Raw genomic sequence first — 20126 nt, 5'->3', positions numbered from 1 at the left:
AACAGACTTTCAGTTAACTCTGATTTTCTTGTGTTGATGAACCGGCTAGGGTTGTTACAACTACCCCTGGATGAGATTCTAGTCTAACAATAGACTGTTCTCGCTTCCCGCCCCCTTCACCGCGGTCAAACGTATCAGGCAGTTTTTCTTTCTATTTCGGGGAATTTCGTTTAAATTAGAGGGCAAGTACCGTAAAATTCCGGTTATAAGCCCCCCCCGCTTATAAGCCCCCCGGTTATAGGCCCATCAACCTGGAAACAAAAAAATACATCCGATTATAAGCCCCTCCGAATATAAGCCCCCCTCTGCTGGATGACAGTTCTGAACAGGGCTAAATGTTGCGTTATTATGCGTTTTTAACTTAAAAACGTTTTTGATCAACACTCCTGTAGATCTTTTCGAGACGTTTTTTTATTCCGCTTATAAGCCCTCCCGGATATAAGCCCCTCCGCTTATAAGCCCACCCAAAACACCTTACGAAGTTGTATAAGCCCAGGGCTTATAACCGGAATTCTACGGTATGAGGAAGGAAAGATAAAATAGTTGCCGCGTGTAAAATATATTTCCATTCCCTCAAATAAACGTGTAGTTTTTTAAAACGCTCCGCAACCGAACCGAATGCTTTGACAAATGGCGCCGACAAGTCCGTATTTACCCGCTGTTTTTAAACATGTTAAACTTTTTCAGCAAAGCTCCTAACAATTGAGTAAACCTTCAGAATACCGGTAAAGTAACGATCTTTGAACAGGGAAAATTAGAATCTTATCTTTGAAGTATTTTTCTCGTTTTTTTTTACATATTTCTATCGTTTGACCGCGGTCTAAACGCCCCCCCCCCCCCCCCCATCCCCTTGCGCCGACCATTTTGCGCTGGCGTCCAGTTCTCGTGCGCTTGAATCTCGCGTTCAAAGATCGAAGAAAAATACAAGGAAATAAAATCATAGAGGACTGTGAAGAGTCAAACCCCTCAGCAGTAACATTGGTTGCCCAACTTATCGTCGGTACCCAAGTCGTTTTCTACTCTGGGGTGGAGAGAAGTACTGTAGTAGGAATTCCCACAGTCAATCACACTCTTTGTTTGACGCACCATGATGCGTTTAATGCACGAACAGAAATTTCTATTCAAGGCTATAAACAAAAAAACGTAGACATGATGAAGATGAATTGTTCAACAATGACACGAGGGAATCGAACCCATGGCCTCCCAGATACCGGCCGGTTGGGCGCTCTAACCAACTGAGCTACGAGAGACTCGTGGACATGTATGGACATTAACGTGTCCAAGTGGGAGTAACGGTGGCCTTGTGGCAGAACTGCTTAGCTTCGAGTTGTTAATATTGTCGACACACTAAAATCTTCATCATAAAGAAGCGACCAAAACAGTTAAAACAAGCTTTACAGTGAGTGTGTTACAACATTTCTTCTAAATTCAAGACGATTTATTTTTTGCGATCTGTTCCTCAGCTGTTATGACCTTTCCTTCATGACTGTGGTATGGATATTAGGGACTGTGCAATAAACCAAACACCCTCTTGACGAAACTGAAAAATAGTATGCAGCCCCCCCCCCCCTCCCCTCCCCCCTACAATAAATGAGATGCTTCACGCTTTAGTTTTCCTTTAAATATGTTGTAGTTTAATTTTATCTTTGGTTTAAAATGTCTCAAACTGGTTTGATTTTTATTTCTCTTTGTTTTAGATAATGATAATGAAAATGAGAAAATGAAAAATAAAATCAACCTGGTGTGAAAAATCTTAAACCAAATGAAACTACAACAAATAAAACCACAACAAATATTTACTTGATAATATCAGGAAACCCTCCTCTTCCTCATCCAGTTCTGAATTGCTTTCAACCAATTTGTCTTGACGTTCTGAACTTAGTTCACTATTTGAAGATATTTTATCCTCTTCCTCCAAAGTTTCGTTATGCTCATCAGCCACCAACCACCCGTAACAACCACCTGTACACTGCAAGAACACGTTCAATCGTGTCTTGCTTCCGGATACAGTAATAACCCGCGGGTAAGAACCTAAGATTTAAGAGCCTGTTAGGCTAAAATTTGCAAATAAGACCCCATTTTTATAAGAACCTTTTTAGCCTCAAATTTTCTAAAATTGATTAAAAATATTTACTTTTGGGAATTACGTTTGGACAAAGCGTTACTGTGCATGTATATAATGTCATATTCTAAATGATTAGAGCTTTATTTTTACATAAGCACTTATGTGGTAAGCAAATTTTATACAAGGAATAGGCCGTATACCACTAAAAGCTCTATTAGCATCAATGTAAATTTTTCTTCAGAAAATAAGAACCTATTATGAACCTGAATAGCCTAAATTTGTGTTAACTATCATTTATATAAGAACCTGTTTAGGCTAACCTGGAAAAAATTAGGTTCTTACTGGTGGGTTTTTAGGTAGAGCTACAACAACTGATGCAAAAGCGAGGCAAACAAAATCAAGTGCTAAAACTTCAAGCCATTTTAAGCAGAGGCGGCGGCGGAGCGTTTTGGAACGTGGGGGGCTAAGACTGTCCCAAAAATACTCGGCATGCTTTCATATTTGGAGCAACGTTTTTGAAACGTTTTGTATTCTGAGCAGTTTTTAAACCAAAGATTTTCGAAGATACTCCGATCGTTGTTTGAAGGCCATACAGCACTCCACATAAATGCTGTCTCTCCATTATATTTTTTGACTTAGACGAAGGCCTAGCCGGACAACGGCCAAAAATCAAAACAAGATGGCGTTAGCCACGTCATAAAAGATGAACGTTTTGAACCCAATGAAGTGTATATAGAGTATTTTTAACGGAAAAGAGCTAACATTGTGTTATATAATACCGGACAAATTCGAGAAACGAAAACAAGTGTTACATAGGTGTAAAAAGAAACAGGAGCATAAAATTAATGCCAGTTTTACAAGCATAATCGGGAAAGGCTAAGGCTAAACAGACCGGCAGTTGACTTCCACTTTGTAGTGCTGATGAAGCGCCTAGGGTTATTGCAACTACTCCTGGATGATATACCAGTCCATTGCAGGTTACTCCCGTTTAATACACTGGAATCACTCCCAACCCCCACCCCCTTGCGCCTTCCGGTTTGTGCTGGCGTCCAGTTCTCTCGCGCGCTTAATCTCGCGTTCAACAATCAAAGGAAAATACAGTGTACAAGAAAATAAAATCATAGAGGACTGTGAATAGTCAAACCCCTCAGCAGTAGCACTGGTTGCTCAACTTATCGTCGGTACCCAAGTCGTTTTCTACTCTGGGGTGGATAGAAGCACTGCATGTGAGAGGAATTTCCTTTACCGTGTAAAATCAAATCACGTCACGGAGTTATTTGTAACTGTTCGTCAATTTGAAGATGAGCCCGACTTTACAGTCAATGGCACTCTTTGACGTACCATGATGCGTTTAATGCGCTGACTGAAATTTCTATAAACGAGGCTATAAACAAAAAAAAGTATACATGAATGGAAAATAACCTGTTCAAGTCTAAGAAACGATGGCCTTGTGACAGAACTCCTTAGCTTCGAGTTTTTAACATTGTCCGACACACTTTGACGTAAGTCTCCATGAAGTGTTCCTTAAGTCTCCATGAAGTGTTCATAATGACCTAAAAAGTAACCGTATATTCTTCACCAGGAAGTTCATGGTCACAAAAACAAAACAAAACAAAGACACGCAACAGCCTCCAGTAGCTGGACACAAATTTTAGGAGAGTTATCTCCGCCGAAAGCGATCCAGGGGGGCCATTTCTCGAAGGTCCCGAAAAGTTTTCCCACCCGGGAAGCCATAGCAAAATCCCAAACCTTATGATTACAGAGCTGTTATTCACATATTTTTAATATAAATAGAGGTTCCCTTCATTCGAAGTAACAGGATTATGCGCTATTCTGTTTTTAACTTAAAATGGCTTTGCAGGCCCGAAAAGTTTCTCGGGACTTTCGAGAAATGGGCCCTGGGTTTGAGGCCGAGTCTAATCTTTAAACAGACCAACGGTCTCACTGTAAAAGGCATTAAAACGTCGCGACGAAGCCTATAAATATTCAGTCAACACACGAGAAACAACCAAAAGACACCTCAAGTGAGCGTAAAGAGTTTATTGCGTTCGACGAAGGAGAGCGCAAGCCTAATTCTGTTTTGCGTCCTGTGTCTTTTGAGTTGGTAGGCCTGTGCACTGTTATGCGGAATGAATCGAGCCGTAATGCGCGCGCAGGTGTATGGACTCCAAATTGGCCACCCCGATTGATTTTTGCAGGGGCAAGTCTCGGCCGGGAAACTGGTGCGACGATATTTTAGTCTCGTTTTTGCATTGAATCGTCCCTTTTGTCGTCTTTGGTCGCTGTTCTGCACGCGTGCTTCACGAATTCGCTAGAACATTTCGTTTGGTCGCTAGATTGTGTACTTAGTAAAACTGTTTACTTTCGTTCTCGTACAAGAATTGCCTCTTCTGTCGTCTTTGGTCGCTGAACTGCGGCCAAAACTGACCGTTGCTTGTGGTCAAATAGCAAATGCTCTGAGTTGTATAGTTCAGCGGCCATTGTGCCACTTGATCATGGCTTGTGATCAAATAACAAACTTTCCGAGTTATGTAGCTCGGCGGCGGCTGTTGAGCCACTTGATCATTACTTGTGATCAGAACACGGCGTTATCGAGTGATGAGGCTCGCATTTGCGTTAAACATTTGCACGGTGTAGACGACATCAGAGCAGATGAAGTGATCGAATACAACCGAACCATTGTTCAGTCGAGTAAATGCGGCACCGGAAGCATTCTTTTGTATAACATGACCAAATCACGTCGTGCACAGAGTTCTGTCCAGACTTCGATAAATGATACCCACAATAATTATGATAGTAAGCTTATAAAGAGATATGATGTTGGTGGGAGTGGAGACTGTTATTTTAGGTCAGCTTCATACCAACTGTATGGAACTGCAGAGCTGCATTTTCAAATTCGTGCTGCTGGTATTAGGCACTTGAATAATCATCCAGAATTTTATGTTGAGAGCGTTTCTGACAATAGTTGGCAAGACTTCATTCAGCAAATGTCAACACCGGGAACTTGGTGTGACAATGTAATTATCCAGGCAGTAAGTATTTTTAGTTGAAAGCAAATTCTGCAATATTAATTCATACTTCAATAGATTGCTGTTTTAAGTAAAAAGTGCTTTCTATGGAATTCACATGTTGCTGTTTCAAATATAAAATAATGTTGTCTGTAACCTTAAAGGAACAGTGCCACAGCTGGGTTTAAGTTTGAACTTTGAACTGTGTCGTTACTTTCATACTTGTATGTTACACATAACACACATTCAAATACAAGCAATTGTCATTCATTCTTGGAATTAATAAAGTTATTGTTCACAGTTTATTCGCCATCAATGTTGTTTAATTATTCTTACAAACATTTCACCTTCCTCTTTTGTCCCATCACCAACAAATTGTACAAGAAAAAGGGGAAATCTCAGTCAACACCAAAAACTACCCCTCCTTTCAAGCCTTACTCGAACGCATTCTCCTAATCGCTGATTACTACTAGTTTATATATGTAAAAAACAATCTTTATTTTGCGTGGTCAGTACGCTTACCTAAAGGTACGCCACGAAATGAAAACTTTAATAGAAGTTTTTAAATTAAAGTAAGCTATAGTTGAAAATGAATACATACTATAACTGTCATGGTTACATAAGGTTATAATTTGTAAAAATTGTAAAAATAGTAAAAAACAGCAAAAATTGTCTTCACCCTTCACGCTCACAGTCCCGTGAGCTGTAATTTAAATTGTTCTTAAAAGCTGTATATGTTTTAATCTTTGAAGTCTTATCTGGTTTCCGTAAGGTTCTACACGAAACTAACCGGAAGGCGTTTCCAGGTCACGTGATTAGTGAAATGTCACGATTTTGTCATCACCCAAAAGCCCGAAAACACACGCACGTAACCTAGCCTGATTACATGAGCCAGGCTGGCTCGGTTTTGCCGAGATCTTGGCACGTGTATTAATCACAAAAGAAATTAATTTTGCGATTACATGACAACCGGGCCAGCCCGGTTAGCCGAAATCCCGGGATCGCGATGCCGGGATCCCGACTAGCCGGGCTGAATTTTTTTTGATAATCACGTTTACAGGGCCACCATTAAATTTCTCTTCTGAGCACACTGCCTACCACAAAATCAATATTCTTCTTTATAAATATGATGTAGAGTCAAAGCAGCTCATATGTCTACATAAGTATAGAAAATAAAACACCAAATTGCTGGAAAAACATCATTCGACTCAGTCTTCGCACCTAAATTATGCGTGCCAAAAATTAAACCCGTCGTTCGTGCCAAATCTAGCCATGCTGGGTTGGCTAGGCTCATTGTAATACGATGTTATACCCGGCAGAAAGTCATATTGGCAAACCGAGCCAGCCAGGCTCATGTAATCAAGCCCTTAGTTTCGTGTAGAACTTATAGCATATAAGACTATTCAAATGTTATTTGTGAAGTTGGTTTGATGTAAGTTGTCCTGCATCTTGCCTAAAGAATAATATCGTCATTGGATACCTTAATCTGTCACGTGATCACTATTGTGACAACAACCCTGATCAAACTAGACTGTCGATAGAAGTTTAGGCTGTTTAGGCCCTCGGCAAAATGTCATCTCAAAAAGTTGTATACTTAGTGAGATAGACCACCCCACCTTTATTTTTGGATAGGTGGGACCTAAAATGCCACTTAATTTTTCTCAACCACTGGTCACCTCTGTGGTTTTCATTTAAACTTTTATTTTGGAGGTTAGTCTGGTTAGTGTTTGCCAATTGACCATATTCGTATTCTCGGTATTGGACTGGAACTAGCTTGCAATGGAGGCTCATGCGGGGGAATATCATTAAAAACAGCTTCATGTCATTTGCATTTGAAAAGATTACCCGCATTAGCCTCCATTGCAAGCTAGTTCCAGTCCAATACCGAGAATACGAATATGGTCTATTGAGCAACTCCCAACAAGTTATTATACAACTTTTTGCAGAGTTTAACACTGTTTAAAGAAGTTCTCCGCGGAAGGTTGAGGTAGCTGTCATAGCAAAAATTTACGAGTATTGTGTATCTCTGTGTTAAAGAGTTAACGAGTCGATTAAACATTAAAATGAAATAAACAAGTGAACATTTCCACACGGTTCACAGAGCTACATACAAAAAGGTTTTATAGCTATCAGTCGACACATGCTCGATTCCTCTTTGTTTCCTCTGAAGTCGAAAGGAGGCTGGCCATCTCGACTTGTGTAAGGATAATATCTCTGCAAACGCTCCTCGGTTACAAGCTTAGGATCAAACGCACCATGCATTGTCGACCAAAGCCACGTCAGAAGAATCTCGATGCTTTCGAAAACCAGTTGTGTGCTTTGAGTGTCGTAACTCTTAATGATCTGAAATCCCGCCGAGGAACAGTATTGCTCTACCTTGGCCCTCTCTTCCCATTGAACCAACTCACAAAGAAGCTCTGCAGTCTCTGGATTTAGCTCTTTGAAAGCGTTTTAATGCAAAAGGATGAGGATGATCTCCGTACTGCGCGGCTATTTTTCCTCCACTTTTGAGACTTTCAAACATATTCTTAAAGACGTCTTCTTTGTCAGGGATCCAGTGCATGACATGATTGCTGAAAATAATGTCGTACGACTCCAAGCCAATCTCTGGAAAGTTTGAAGCGCTTCCTTCCAAAAATGAGAGATTCTTGATTTCAAGGTGAGACTGCTGAGCCAGTAGAATTCGTTCCCTGTCAGGATCAACCCCCACAACCTTTCCCTCGGGTCCTACAAGCTCAGCGAGATATGCAGACAGCTCTCCTGTACCACAGCCTAAATCCAAGATGGTGGCTCCGGGTTGAGGACAAACATCCGTTTGAATGAATATTATGCCTTCCATTTTTTGCACGGAGAGCGAAGTTTGTTTGTATCCCTCTGCTGGGCTATTGCTGGGCGAATTTGTCATCTTTTCTTGCTCCAAACCAAAGCAAATATCTACAAACAACGAAGAGGTTTCATCGTTAGAATTCCTTTTACTTGATCAGTCTCTCTCTCTCTCTCAATCAAAAACGTGAGCGAGTACTCTAATAATGATAGTAGCAACTTTATTCTTTCACACCAAAAATTATATCATATATTGTTTTGTATAACTAAATTAGAAGGGAAACAATATAGTAAATGCTGAATTAAAACGAATGGTGGATACGAACCCAGGGGAGTAGCTATGTAGCCTATAGACCCGTAGGCCCGGGCCTACAACTGTTTTTCAGCCTACTCGTATTTTTAAAATGTACCATCGAAAAATGCAAGCTGATGCACTTTCAAGATGAAATAGAAAGCAATTTTTAAAACATCTTAGCGTTGTAAATCTAACAACTCCCCTTTTTTGATGAGATCAAGGCTCATATAGCAAGTGCAAACTGTTAAGCTTCTGACTATGCATGGATTAGCCAGGTGACAGGCAAATGCACAACGGCGGTGAAGAAAGGTGCGTTTATTTACGAACGAGCAAAAATTGGCGCAATGCCTTCAAATGAAATGTTAGAATTTAGGAGCCGTTGAGCCACACACACAATCACCAAAAAGTCGAAAGTAAAAAAATATTTCCTAGGGTCTTAATCTCAAAACCTTCCCTGGTGGACCTCCCCCCCCCCCCCCCAAAAAAAAACCCCTCAAAAAGTGGTTGGCCAGGAAGCTGGCAACGCTCCTGGTACCAGAAGGTAACAGTTTGTTCGTTACTGTATCCAGGCAACGCTAAGAAAACGAAGGAATAAATTTTTAATACAATCAAGCATGTAAACTTTGGGGAAAGGTTGTTAAATGTATAGCCATAAGAGGCTGGACGTTCAATGCTGATTTTAATGGGAAGTGGTTTTGTCAGCAACAAACCAAGCCAGAGCCGTACTTTTCTTAAAGAAGAGATATCCACGATGCAATCAGCATCATATGTCAGTAGAACAGCTAATTGTCGATGGAAATATAAAGGCGGGTAACTTTGACAATGAAAGTCAACTCCAGCTTCAAAGAAAGGCTGTTGCTAACAGCATCCTCATTTGCTACTACTTTTCAAGCAGCAGACCTTCTTGTTGATGCAAGTAAAAAGCTGCAGAAAAAAGTCAGCAGCCTTGAAGTTTTGCAACGTTTCCAGCAGCTTTCACGCATATCAATGACACAACAATGTCATGATTCGATCATGATCAGAATGTCGGGATCAGAAGTTTTGTGCTGGTTTATTTTCAACTAAACCAAGAATGTTGAGTGTTGTCAAATGTGATCTCAGTATCGAAGCTGGCACAAAGCAAGTACGCTAACATAAACGCGCTTCTAAAGATAAAACTCCGCTAAAGATGCACGTCGATCGCTTATGCAGGGTATCTTTTGTAACCTAAACGCACGCTGGTAATGTGAAATTGGGAGCAAAACTGAATACATACTAGCTGGGCAAGACGAACGACGAGTGGCCTCACCAGACTGTTCTTTCTTATCGTTATCGGGCTGCGTGTCACATTTATTTCACTACAAACGCATACTGAAGAGATTTGTTTTCCTTTCACGACTAACAGACAGGCCGGAAACATATCAAGCAAATGAATTCAGTGAACTAAATTCCGATAATGAATCGACTCAACTTTCAAAGTCTACAAAACGTTATGCTTAGTTCAGACTAATTTTAAACCCGCCCTCACTTACCTTGTGGAAATTTTAACCAGATATTATCCCAGACTGTAAACTTGACCAACACTCGTTTATCGGTCTGCGCAGTTCGAATTAATTATTCCATGGCATCCTGTTTTGATCTTCAGTGAAAAAGAGCACTGAACCAGTTCACTCAGTTGAATTTGCAGTATGTTTTTTTTATAACGTGCGAATAAATAAAAAATAAGCCAGGTTCTCGAGTATGATGCTCAGTCCTGTTTTGTCTTCGCTTCAGTTTGGGTTTCTACTCTCCATTTGATATTACCTTTTATCATTTAAACATCAGTTTATACCCGGGTACATTTTATTATCCTAACATGTGAATTAATTAACAACAAGCCTGGTTATCGAGTATGATACTCAGTCCAGATTTGTCATCGCTTCAGTTTGGGTTTCTACTCTCTGTTTGATCAGATTATCTTTGAAGAACGATCTAGTGAATGTCATATACTTGCTGATGGCGTGTTTCATTCTGGATTTCGCAAGGACCCTAAGGACAAATGCTATTTTCAGAAATGATGATTATAATCTTATGGGTCTTAATGGATGGCTGCAAAACACAATACATACATTTGTCGTCAAAGTGACCTCCTGACCAAAAATATTACTTGAAGATTAGTAAAAAAAAAACGTTGAATGCAGAGGACCACGCAACGAAGAATAAAACTGCTTGGCTTGTCTGTTGCCGGATCTCTTGCTCAAGAAATGCTCATACCAGACGTCACTCTAAATGTAAATAAACCAAATCGATTGCAGGGCTGTTACTACGGCAGAAGGGCATAATTTTTTTGCCAATATTGCAACTAGCAGAGCAAGTCTTCCTTACAAACGTATCAGTTTTATTTGCCCTGAAAAATTAGGACTTTTAAGAGAAGATTTGTAAGGGTATCGGGTGAAGTTCTTCAAATAATTGAACCCCCCCCCCCACCCACGTTTGCAAGTCATGTCTGACTTCGCACAAGGACCGTGGAATACAGACCCCTCGGCGTTGTAATTCCTACGGCTAAGATTATTTCTAATACTCCTGGATGAGATGCCAGCTGGTCCATCGATCAGTACACTGTTCTCGCGTTTGAAGAAAATACGCGAATTTAAAGGGCTGTGAACAGTCTAGCCCCTCAGCGTTATTAAACATTGGTTGCCCGCCTACACGTTAGTACCTGGGCCATTTCTACTCCTTGGTGGAGAGAAGCACTGAGCTGAGGGAGAAACTTCCTTCAATAGACAATAATTATCATTTCTGAAAATAGCATTTGTCCCTAAGGTCGTTGAAAAATACAGAATAAACCACGTCATCAACAAGTTTGTGAAATCCACTAGATGAATCTTCAAAGGTAATATCAAACGGAGAGTAGAAATTAACCCAAACTAAACTGAGCAGTAACAATACTGGACCAGGCATCATCCTCGAGAATCCACCTCTCAATTCGTAAGTCACTTACCGCTAGAGCGCCTTCTTCCCGTCGAAACCGGAACCGCAAAATTGCAAACATGACGGCAAAGCGGTGGTTACGTGACCTCCTCAGGTTCGCCGTTTGCCGTGCACATGCACATAATTAGGAACTTCGAGCCGCCATTTTGTTTTTAACTTCTTTTGCCACTCGGTTTTTTTAGTTTTAGATCATGTAAAATACATTGTTTTTTAATCACAAAAAACCGACATTTGGATCCATAAAAGGTAGAAAATTCTTACTAAAAGTGTCAAACGTGAGTTGGTTTCGTTAAGCGGCCAAAAAAACTTCCTGTATGTCACTAGAGCACCTTCTTCCCGCCGAAACCGGAACCGCAAAATTGCAAACGTGACGGCAAAGCGGTGGTCACGTGACTTCCTCAGGTTCGCCGTTTGCAGTAAACGTGATACTAAAAGTGCTTATTCAACCGTGCCTATAAAACATCGTTCGGTGTAGTATTAAATCAGAACTGCATGCACAGGCCGATCAAAAGAGTAGTGGAGAGTAGAGTCCGGAATAATATATTTTATACGAGGTAAGTCAGGGCCGGGCTTAAAATCAGTGCTTTCATTGTTTCGAGGTGTTTGGAACCCCTGATGAAAACCAGGCACGATCTTTTGATATGGCTTCTCAAACTTGTGTGGCAATTTACTGTTTAGGAACAATAGTTCGTTATAAGGCGCACTCAGTGGGCGATTGTTTGTTTGGTATTCAACTGGTAAATGAAATGAATATTTAATATACGGCGATCCTGGTGAGTAAAGTTGGAGTTTTTTTAAGAAATTTACATAACCCGCGTGGTGGAGTTCGAGTCCGGATCAGGACGATTTCGCGTTCCCAAATCGCCTTCTGAAGAAAAGGTTTCGGTGAATGACGCGTTTCAGTTTTAGCTAAGTACAGCAACGAGTAGGCTGTGAACATTTTTGCCAAATAGCTGATGTTAAGAGAGGGTAAAGTTCCGGCGAGTTCGCGTTCGATAAACTAGCTGTGCCCGTAGACATCGACAGCTTAAAAGCCTGGTTTTCATATGTCGGGAAAATCCCAGACGATCGGGGATTTCACTGTTTCCCGACCGTCCCAGACTTTGCCGACTAATGAAAACTCGAAATCTTAAATATCCCCGATCGTCTGGGATGGTCGGGGACAAATCTGGAGAATCGGGAGCGTTTCTATTCTCCCGACGGGTCCCAGATTTCTGCGATGGTCGGCGATCGTTTTGTCTTCGCTTCATTTTGGGTTTCTACTCTCATTTGATATTACCTTTCATCATACGGGTACATTTTATTATCCTAACATGTGAATTAATTAACAACAAGCCTGGTTCTCGAGTATGCTACTCAGTCCAGATTTGTCATCGCTTCAGTTTGGGTTTCTACTCTCTGTTTGATCAGATTATCTTTGAAGAACCATCTAGTGAATGTCATATACTTGCTGATGGCGTGTTTCATTCTGGATTTCGCAACGACCCTAAGGACAAATGCTATTTTCCCCTATTTTCAGAAATGATGATTATAATCTTATGGGTCTTAATGGATGGCTGCGAAACACAATACATACATTTGTCGTCAAAGGGACCTCCTGACCACAAATATTACTTGAAGATTAGTAAAAAAAAAACGTTGGATGCAGAGGACCACGCAACGAAGAATAAAACTACTTGGCTTGTCTGTTGCCGGATCTCTTGCTCAAGAAATGCTCATACCAGACGTCACTCTAAATGTAAATAAAGCAAATCGATTGCAGGGCTGATACTACGGCAGAAGGGCATAATTTTTTGGCCAATATTGCAACTAGCAGAGCAAGTCTTCCTTACAAACGTATCAGTTTTATTTGCCCTGAAAAATTAGGACTTTTAAGAGAAGATTTGTAAGGGTATCGGGTGAAATTCTTCAAATAGTTTGAACCCACCACCCACGTTTGCAAGTCATGTCTGACTTCGAACAAGGACCGTGGAATACAGACCCCTCAGCGTTTTAATTCCTACGGCTAAGATTATTTCTACTACTCCTGGATGAGATGCGAGCTAGTCCATCGATCAGTACACTGTTCTCGCGTTTGAAGAAAATACGCGAATTTAAAGGGCTGTGAACAGTCTAGCCCCTCAGCGTTATTAAACATTGGTTGCCCCGCTACACGTTAGTACCTGGGCCATTTCTACTCCTTGGTGGAGAGAAGCACTGAGCTGAGGGAGAAACTTCCCTCAAAAGACAATAATTATCATTTCTGAAAATAGCATTTGTCCCTAAGGTCGTTGAAAAATACAGAATAAACCACGCCATCAACAAGTTTGTAAAATCCACTAGATGAATCTTCAAAGGTAATATCAAGCGGAGAGTAGAAATTAACCCAAACTAAACTGAGCAGTAACAATACTGGATCAGGCATCATCCTCGAGAATCCAGCTCTCAATTCGTAAGTCACTTACCGCTAGAGCGCCTTCTTCCCGTCGAAACCGGAACCGCAAAATTGCAAACGTGACGGCAAAGCGGTGGTTACGTGACCTCCTCAGGTTCGCCGTTTGCCGTGCACATGCACATATATTTAACCGTGCCTATAAAACATCGTTCGGTGTAGTAATAAATCAGATCTGCACAGGCCGATCAAAAGAGTAGTGGAGAATAGAGTCCGGAATAATATATTTTATACGAGGTAAGTCAGGGCCGGGCTTAAAATCAGTGCTTTTATTGTTTCGAGGTGTTTGAAACCCCTGATGAAAACCAGGCACGAACTTTTGATATGGCTTCTCAAACTTGTGTGGCAATTTACTGTTTAGGAACAATAGTTTGTTATAAGGCGCACTCAGTGGGCGATTGTTTGTTTGGTATTCAACTGGTAAATGAAATGAATATTTAATATACGGCGATCCTGGTGAGTAAAGTTGGAGTTTTTTTTAAGAAATTTACATAACCCGCGTGGTGGAGTTCGAGTCCGGATCAGGACGATTTCGCGTTCCCAAATCGCCTTCTGAAGAAAAGGTTTCGGCGAATGACGCGTTTCAGTTTTAGCTAAGTACAGCAACGAGTAGGCTGTGAACATTTTGGCCGAATAGCTGATGTTAAGAGAGGGTAAAGTTCCGGCGAGTTCGCGTTCGATAAACTGGCTGTGCCCGTAGACATCGATAGCTTAAATAAGGTCTTGCTTGAAATGTGCTAGCGGCAGGTTTTCATCGCAAAACTGCTCTTAGTCTGTGTTACTTGTTTTTCCTCCCTGTTCAATACCGGGATTAAAGATTAATTTATACGCATAAGGGATGTTGTTTTCAAGAAGGGAATTAAAAAATTCAAAAACTGCACAATCAATGTAACGGTGTCTGTCAGAGAAGGACAGACATTAAGGAATAACATGTTGCTGCGTTGTTGTTGTTGTAACTAATGAGTCAAGCGGAAAAAAATGCTGTAATTAGCATAAATATAAATACAAATTAAAATTAAAGTTTCTTAATCAGTGTCTTGATCAGTTTTAGAAGTTATCGAACGTGTCTTAATCGGTATGTTCATTGGGTATCAACATTTTGAAAGTCATTAAAACGACGAGCCCAACTAACATACTGACAAGAGCAGGCGTTTTTCGGGTATTTCATCAAGGAACTTAAAACTGTATTATTTCTTGTGAAAATTTCTCTCCTGACTAAAATAAGTTCTCAAATGATCAGAAATTCTCGATCGCTTAAAATATTTCTACACCGATTGGAAATCTTGACTGATTAAATTTTCTCTTTCTCGTTGTTTGTAGATATTTGCTTTGGGTTGGAGCAAGAAAAGATGGCAAATTCGTCCAGCAATAACACAGCAGAGGGATACAAACACAACTCGCCTTTGATGCAAAAGGCGGACGGAGAAATATTCATTCAAACGGATGTTTGTCCTCAAGCAGGAGACGCCATCTTGGATTTAGGTTGCGGTACAGGAGAGCTGTCTGCATATCTGGCTGAGCTTGTAGGACCCGAGGGAAAAGTTGTGGGTGTTGATCCTGACAAGGAACGAATTCTACTGGCTCAGCAGTCTCACGGTGAAATCAAGAATCTCTCATTCGTGGAAGGGAGCGCTTCAAACTTCCCAGGGATTGGCTCGGAGTCATTCGACTTTATTTTCAGTAATTACGTCATTCACTGGATCCCTGACAAAGAAGAAGTCTTCAAGAATATGTTTGAAAGTCTTAAAAGTGGAGGGAAAGTATGCATTCAATATGGTGATCATATGTTTCCTTTTTTAGCAAGTGCTTTCGAGGAACTCAACCCCGAGACTTCAAATGAATGTTTTGCGATGTATCATTTTGAGGAGAGGGCCAAGATTGAACAATACTGTTCCACCGCGGGATTTCAGATCATTAAGAGTTCCAACACGCTAAGCACACAACTGGTCTTCCCAACCACCGAGAGCCTTCTGCACTGGATTTGGTCGACAACACATGGTGTCTTTAAGCCCAAGCTGGTAACCGAGGAGCGTTTGCAGAGATATTACTCGTACTCAAGCAGAAGCGGTAAGCCACCTTTCGACTTCAGAGGAAACAAAGAAGAATCTCCAGTTTGTCAACTGATAGCTGTTAAGCAAGCAAGAGACAAATCCACCCCATAAACATTTTCAGAATTTTGATATCCAACTGTTAGGGGTATCAAATGGTCTTTGCGAGCATTTGCGTGCATGCGAGCATAGCGGTTTTTTTTGCGAGCACGAGCATTGACAAAAATTAGCCTTGCGAGTACCGAGCACTTTATAAAAACCTACCTCCACTAAAAACCGAGCATGCGAGCACTTGTAAAAATGTGCGAGCACGAGCAAACGAGCACCCACTAAAATTTTGCGAGCATTGCGAGCACTGCGACATTTTGAGGGACCATTTTTGACTCCTACTGTTAAATAGACTGCGCGTAGCGAACAACTACAGTATTCACCAAGGTGGAGGTTGCTACTGGCTAGTGGTGGATATTTACCAAGGCGCGAAGCGGCTAGGCAAATATTCACCAACACCCACCGACACTGAGGTGAATAGTTGTTTTAGTAATATTGAGATAATATAGCCCGAAAGGATGATTTTTGACTAGTTCATTCCTGTCAAAGATTACAATTTTCTCGCGCGCGTTGCTCAGAGGTGAATAGTTAGTAAATAAACCCCTTCAGGCGGCTGGTATATTGGAGGATAATGTCCGAGGCTGAAAGATTGTCGAAAAATGAACAGTTGGCCGAGAAGCGAAGCTTCGAAGGCAACTGTGAAATTTTGAGGACAATCTTTCAGCCAAGGGCATTATCCTCTAATATACCAGCAAGGCAGAAAGGGGTTTTATTAATTTTTTACCCCTTCGACTTATTTCTACAACGCGCTTTATCGCCAGTAAATTTATAGGAAAAACCTATGTAATAAAACCGGCGTAACTGTGGCTAAGTTGATTGGTTTACGTGATTTTTTAACTCTGTGATTTTATTAAAAGTTAAAATTGAATAAGGTGACTTCATTCGTTTGTTTTGTGCTTGCCTACAAAATCGGACGACGGATATCAAATCGGACGGGGTATATTCGCTGATACCCGTCGTCCGATTTTGTACCACGTGATGCGTTTTGTCCAATGAGCGCGCGCAAAAGTAAATGGGTGGGTTATAATTAACAATTATCCTGCGAAATCGCGCGGAATATCGCCTGATACTTAGCCGACGAGGCCGTAGGCCGAGTTGGCTAAAATCAGACGATATTCCGCAAGATTGAGCAGGATAATTGTTTTATTATTCAACAAATGGTCAACGAAACACATTTTGCAGATAGAAAAACTGTAATTATGCAGCGCTTTACAAGATTTCGCACGAATCTTCGCAACCTACATATATCGCAGGATATCTGTTATGTACGGATGACAGATAACGTTCACATTTTGACCATATATGGGCAGCGCGCGCATGTGTTGAATAATAACAAAGGATATTCGGAGTTTGAGTAGCCAATCAGCGCGCGCCAGAAACGCTATCCTCTGTTTGAGTACCGTATTTATTCGATTAACCGCCCAACCTCGAATAAGCGCCCACAATGTAGGTAGGAACAGGTAGTAAGCGCCCAGCCTCGAATAAGCGCTCACCTCGCATAAGCGCCCACCATGTAGGTAGGAAAAGTTAAAAGCGCCCAGCATCGAATAAGCGCCCACCCCCTTCAAAAAATACTAAAATGCATAAGAGGAATACTTTGATTATTATTGAAATTGAGGTTGAAATTGACTAAGTACTACTAAGAGACTTCCCCGAAGACCGAGCTCTCTTAGTATTTTACAGAACTTTCAATAGACCAATTCGGCTAACGTGTTTACATCGTTGTTGCCACCTAATTCAGATCATGTGATGATTCCTTTGGGAGGTTATAATTGTTCTGTTCGTTCATACTCCCATGCGCTCAGTTACGTGTGACAAATTGCACAATTGTAACCTTCCAAAGGAATCATTACATGGTCTGAATTGGGTGGCAACAACGATGTAAACACGTTAGCCGAATTTGTCTATGAACAGTTAAAATTCTGCTTTGGTACATCTTCATCTTTTATTATTATTCATTGTTTTCTTGTAAAATTAACTTACTACTTGCAAGAAATAGTGAAAATTTAATAAGCGCGCAGCCTCGAATAAGCGCCCACCTCGAAAAAGCGCCCACTCTCAAAGTCCAAAAATTTAATAAGCACTCAGGGCGCTTAATCGAATAAATACGGTATATTAATACCTCATATTTTCAGGGTTGAGCACGTGAACGCGCGCGAAAATCGATGGCACGGGGAGGCATCTCCTTTTGCGCACGCGTGCTCAAACCCGTTCAGAATCAAGTTGTACTTTTCTCTTTGTATTCGTGATCAGAGAAAGATAGAGTTGTTTTGTTGATTGATAGCCATCAAACAATGATATTTAGCATTCTTCAGCATGAAGGGTTTCGTGATATCTGTGAATTAATTACCTCTGCACTACCTACTGAGTCAATTTGCATTCAAACTCATTGGCGTGGTCACATTTGTTCGTTATATTGGGATAGATTTAAGGTTTTCTTGTTCGCGGCAAGCGTTCGTGGCAAGCGTGGCAGACCCAAGAATACATGGCGACATACAGTAGAGAGTGACTTGAGGGGCTTAAACCAAAGCTGGAACACCATCCAACAACTGGTCATAGGCAGACAGCAGTGGAAGAACTTTGTTGTTGCCCTACGTGCCAGAGGGCACAATGGGAAGTGAGTGAGTGAGTGAGTGTTCGTCATAACAAGAATTTTATTATACCAAGTTTCTGTGCTTGTCAGGATCAACACCCACAACCTTTCCCTCGGGTCCTACAAGCACAGCCAGATATGCAGACAGCTCTCCCGTACCGCAGCCTAAATCCAAGATGGTGGCACCGGGTTCAGGACAAACATTCGTTTGAATGAATATTATGCCTTCAATTTTTTGCATGGAGAGCGAGGTTTGTTTGTAACCTTCTGTTGGGCTATTGCTTGTCAAATTTATCATCTTTTCTTGGTCCGAACCAAAACAAATATCTACAAACAACGAAGAGGTTTAATCGTTAGGATCCGTTTTACTTGATCAGTCACTCTCCCCGACTAAACGAATCAAAAACGAGAGCGAGTACTCTAATAACTTTATTTTTTCACACCAAAAAATATATCATATAAAGGGAAACAGTATATAAAATGCTTAATTATAACGAATGGTGGATACGCACCCAGGGACGTAGGTAGTCTATAGACCCGAAGGCCCGGGCCTACAAATTTTTTCAGGTACTCGTGTTTTGAAAATCAATAGAAAAATTCAAGCTGATGCACTTTCAAGATGAAATAGAAAGCAATTTTTAACACATCTTAGCATTATAAATCTCACAAGTCCCCTTCCTCATGAGATCAAGGCTTATCTAGCAAGTGCAAACTGTGGAGCCTTCTGGCCATGCAGGGGTTAGCCAGGTGACAGGCAAATGCACAACGGCATGTGCTCTTTACGAAAGGCGCGTTTATTTACGAACGAGAAAAAATTGGCGCAATTCCTTCAAATGAAATGTTAAAATTTAGGAAGCCGTTGAACCACACATACAATCACCAATTTTTTTTTATATTTCCCAGGGTCTTGATCTCATAACCTTTCCTGGTGGACCTCACTCCCCCCCCCCTCTCTCTCTCCCCCCCCCCAAACCCCTCAAAAAGTGATCAGCCATATACACCAAATTGAAGAAACGTTGACCCTGTGAAAAGCATAAACCATGAACGATAAAAAGGGGTTATGGGTAGACAGCTTTGGTAAGCTTAGTAATATCCCATTTATTTATACTAAAGATATTTTCTTTCCTTGAGAGCTTTAAGAGCATAATTTATGCAACCTGTTAAGCTTATTATAATGTTCATTCTGCCACAGACGACGATTACTTTTTCCGATTTCCCAGTAAACATTTAGGTCGCATAGCTTATGGTTTATGCTTTTTATGTGTCAAAGTCTCTTCAATCAGGTGTATGTCAGAAACACGCAGCTTATAGTCATTAGAAAAATAAAGGCCGGTAACTTTGACAACGAAAGTCAACTCAAGCTTCAAGGAAAGGCCGTCGCTAACAGTATCCTCATTTGTTACTATATTTCAAGCTGTAGACTTTCTTGTTGATGCATGTAAAAAGCTGCAGAAAAAAAGTCAGCAACCCTGAGGTTTTGCAACGTTTCCAGCAGCTTTTTACGCATATCAATGACACAACAATGTCATGATCAGAATGTCGGGATCAAAAGTTTTGAGCCGGTTTATTTTCAACTAAACCAAGAATGATGAGTCTTCTCAAATGACCATATATTATTCCGGACTGTAAACTTGACCAACATTACTTTATCAGTCTTCGCAGTTCTAATTAATTATTCCATGGCACCCTGTTTTGATCTTCAGTGAAAAAGAGCACTGAACCAGCTCATTCAGTTGAATTTGCATTATGTTAACGTGCGAATATATTAAAAATAAGCTAGGTTCTCGAGTATGATGCTCAGTCTTG

At 40.9% G+C, this 20126-nt stretch overlaps 1 protein-coding gene and 1 pseudogene across 4 annotated transcripts; one reads left to right on the top strand and one right to left on the bottom strand.

Annotated features, from left to right (window-relative positions):
* Nucleotides 1-5662: 5662 nt before the first annotated feature.
* On the bottom strand, nt 5663-10084 carry LOC144654223 (uncharacterized; annotated as a pseudogene). The gene is made up of 2 exons (XR_013570875.1): nt 9703-10084; nt 5663-8007 (listed from the first exon to the last, which is right to left on the bottom strand). The product of XR_013570875.1 is annotated as an uncharacterized LOC144654223 (transcript).
* Nucleotides 10085-11633: 1549 nt separating this feature from the next.
* LOC144654222 (demethylmenaquinone methyltransferase-like) lies at nt 11634-16598 on the top strand. Of its 3 annotated transcripts, none has more exons than XM_078514312.1 (2): nt 11634-11694; nt 14892-16598. In XM_078514312.1, exon 2 carries the CDS (start codon nt 14921-14923, stop codon nt 15731-15733), a length of 813 nt encoding a protein of 270 aa, XP_078370438.1. In that variant the 5' UTR covers nt 11634-11694; nt 14892-14920; the 3' UTR covers nt 15734-16598. The 3 variants fall into 3 exon arrangements, with proteins under 3 accessions (XP_078370438.1, XP_078370439.1, XP_078370440.1); XM_078514313.1 differs by lacking the exon at nt 11634-11694 and adding an exon at nt 13789-13808; XM_078514314.1 differs by lacking the exon at nt 11634-11694 and adding an exon at nt 13912-14027.
* Nucleotides 16599-20126: the final 3528 nt, after the last annotated feature.

Source organism: Oculina patagonica, chromosome 5 (genome assembly GCF_052425735.1).
Source record: "Oculina patagonica isolate OP01 chromosome 5, crgOcupat, whole genome shotgun sequence".
NCBI lineage: Eukaryota > Metazoa > Cnidaria > Anthozoa > Scleractinia > Oculinidae > Oculina > Oculina patagonica.
The sequence above is the reverse complement of the archived record's forward strand: the minus strand, read 5'-3'. Positions and strand labels throughout refer to the sequence as shown.

What these genes read in the sequence shown, in the direction of transcription:
- LOC144654222 (XM_078514312.1), top strand. Translation starts at nt 14,921, where the DNA reads ATGGCAAATTCGTCCAGCAATAACACAGCAGAGGGATACAAACACAAC.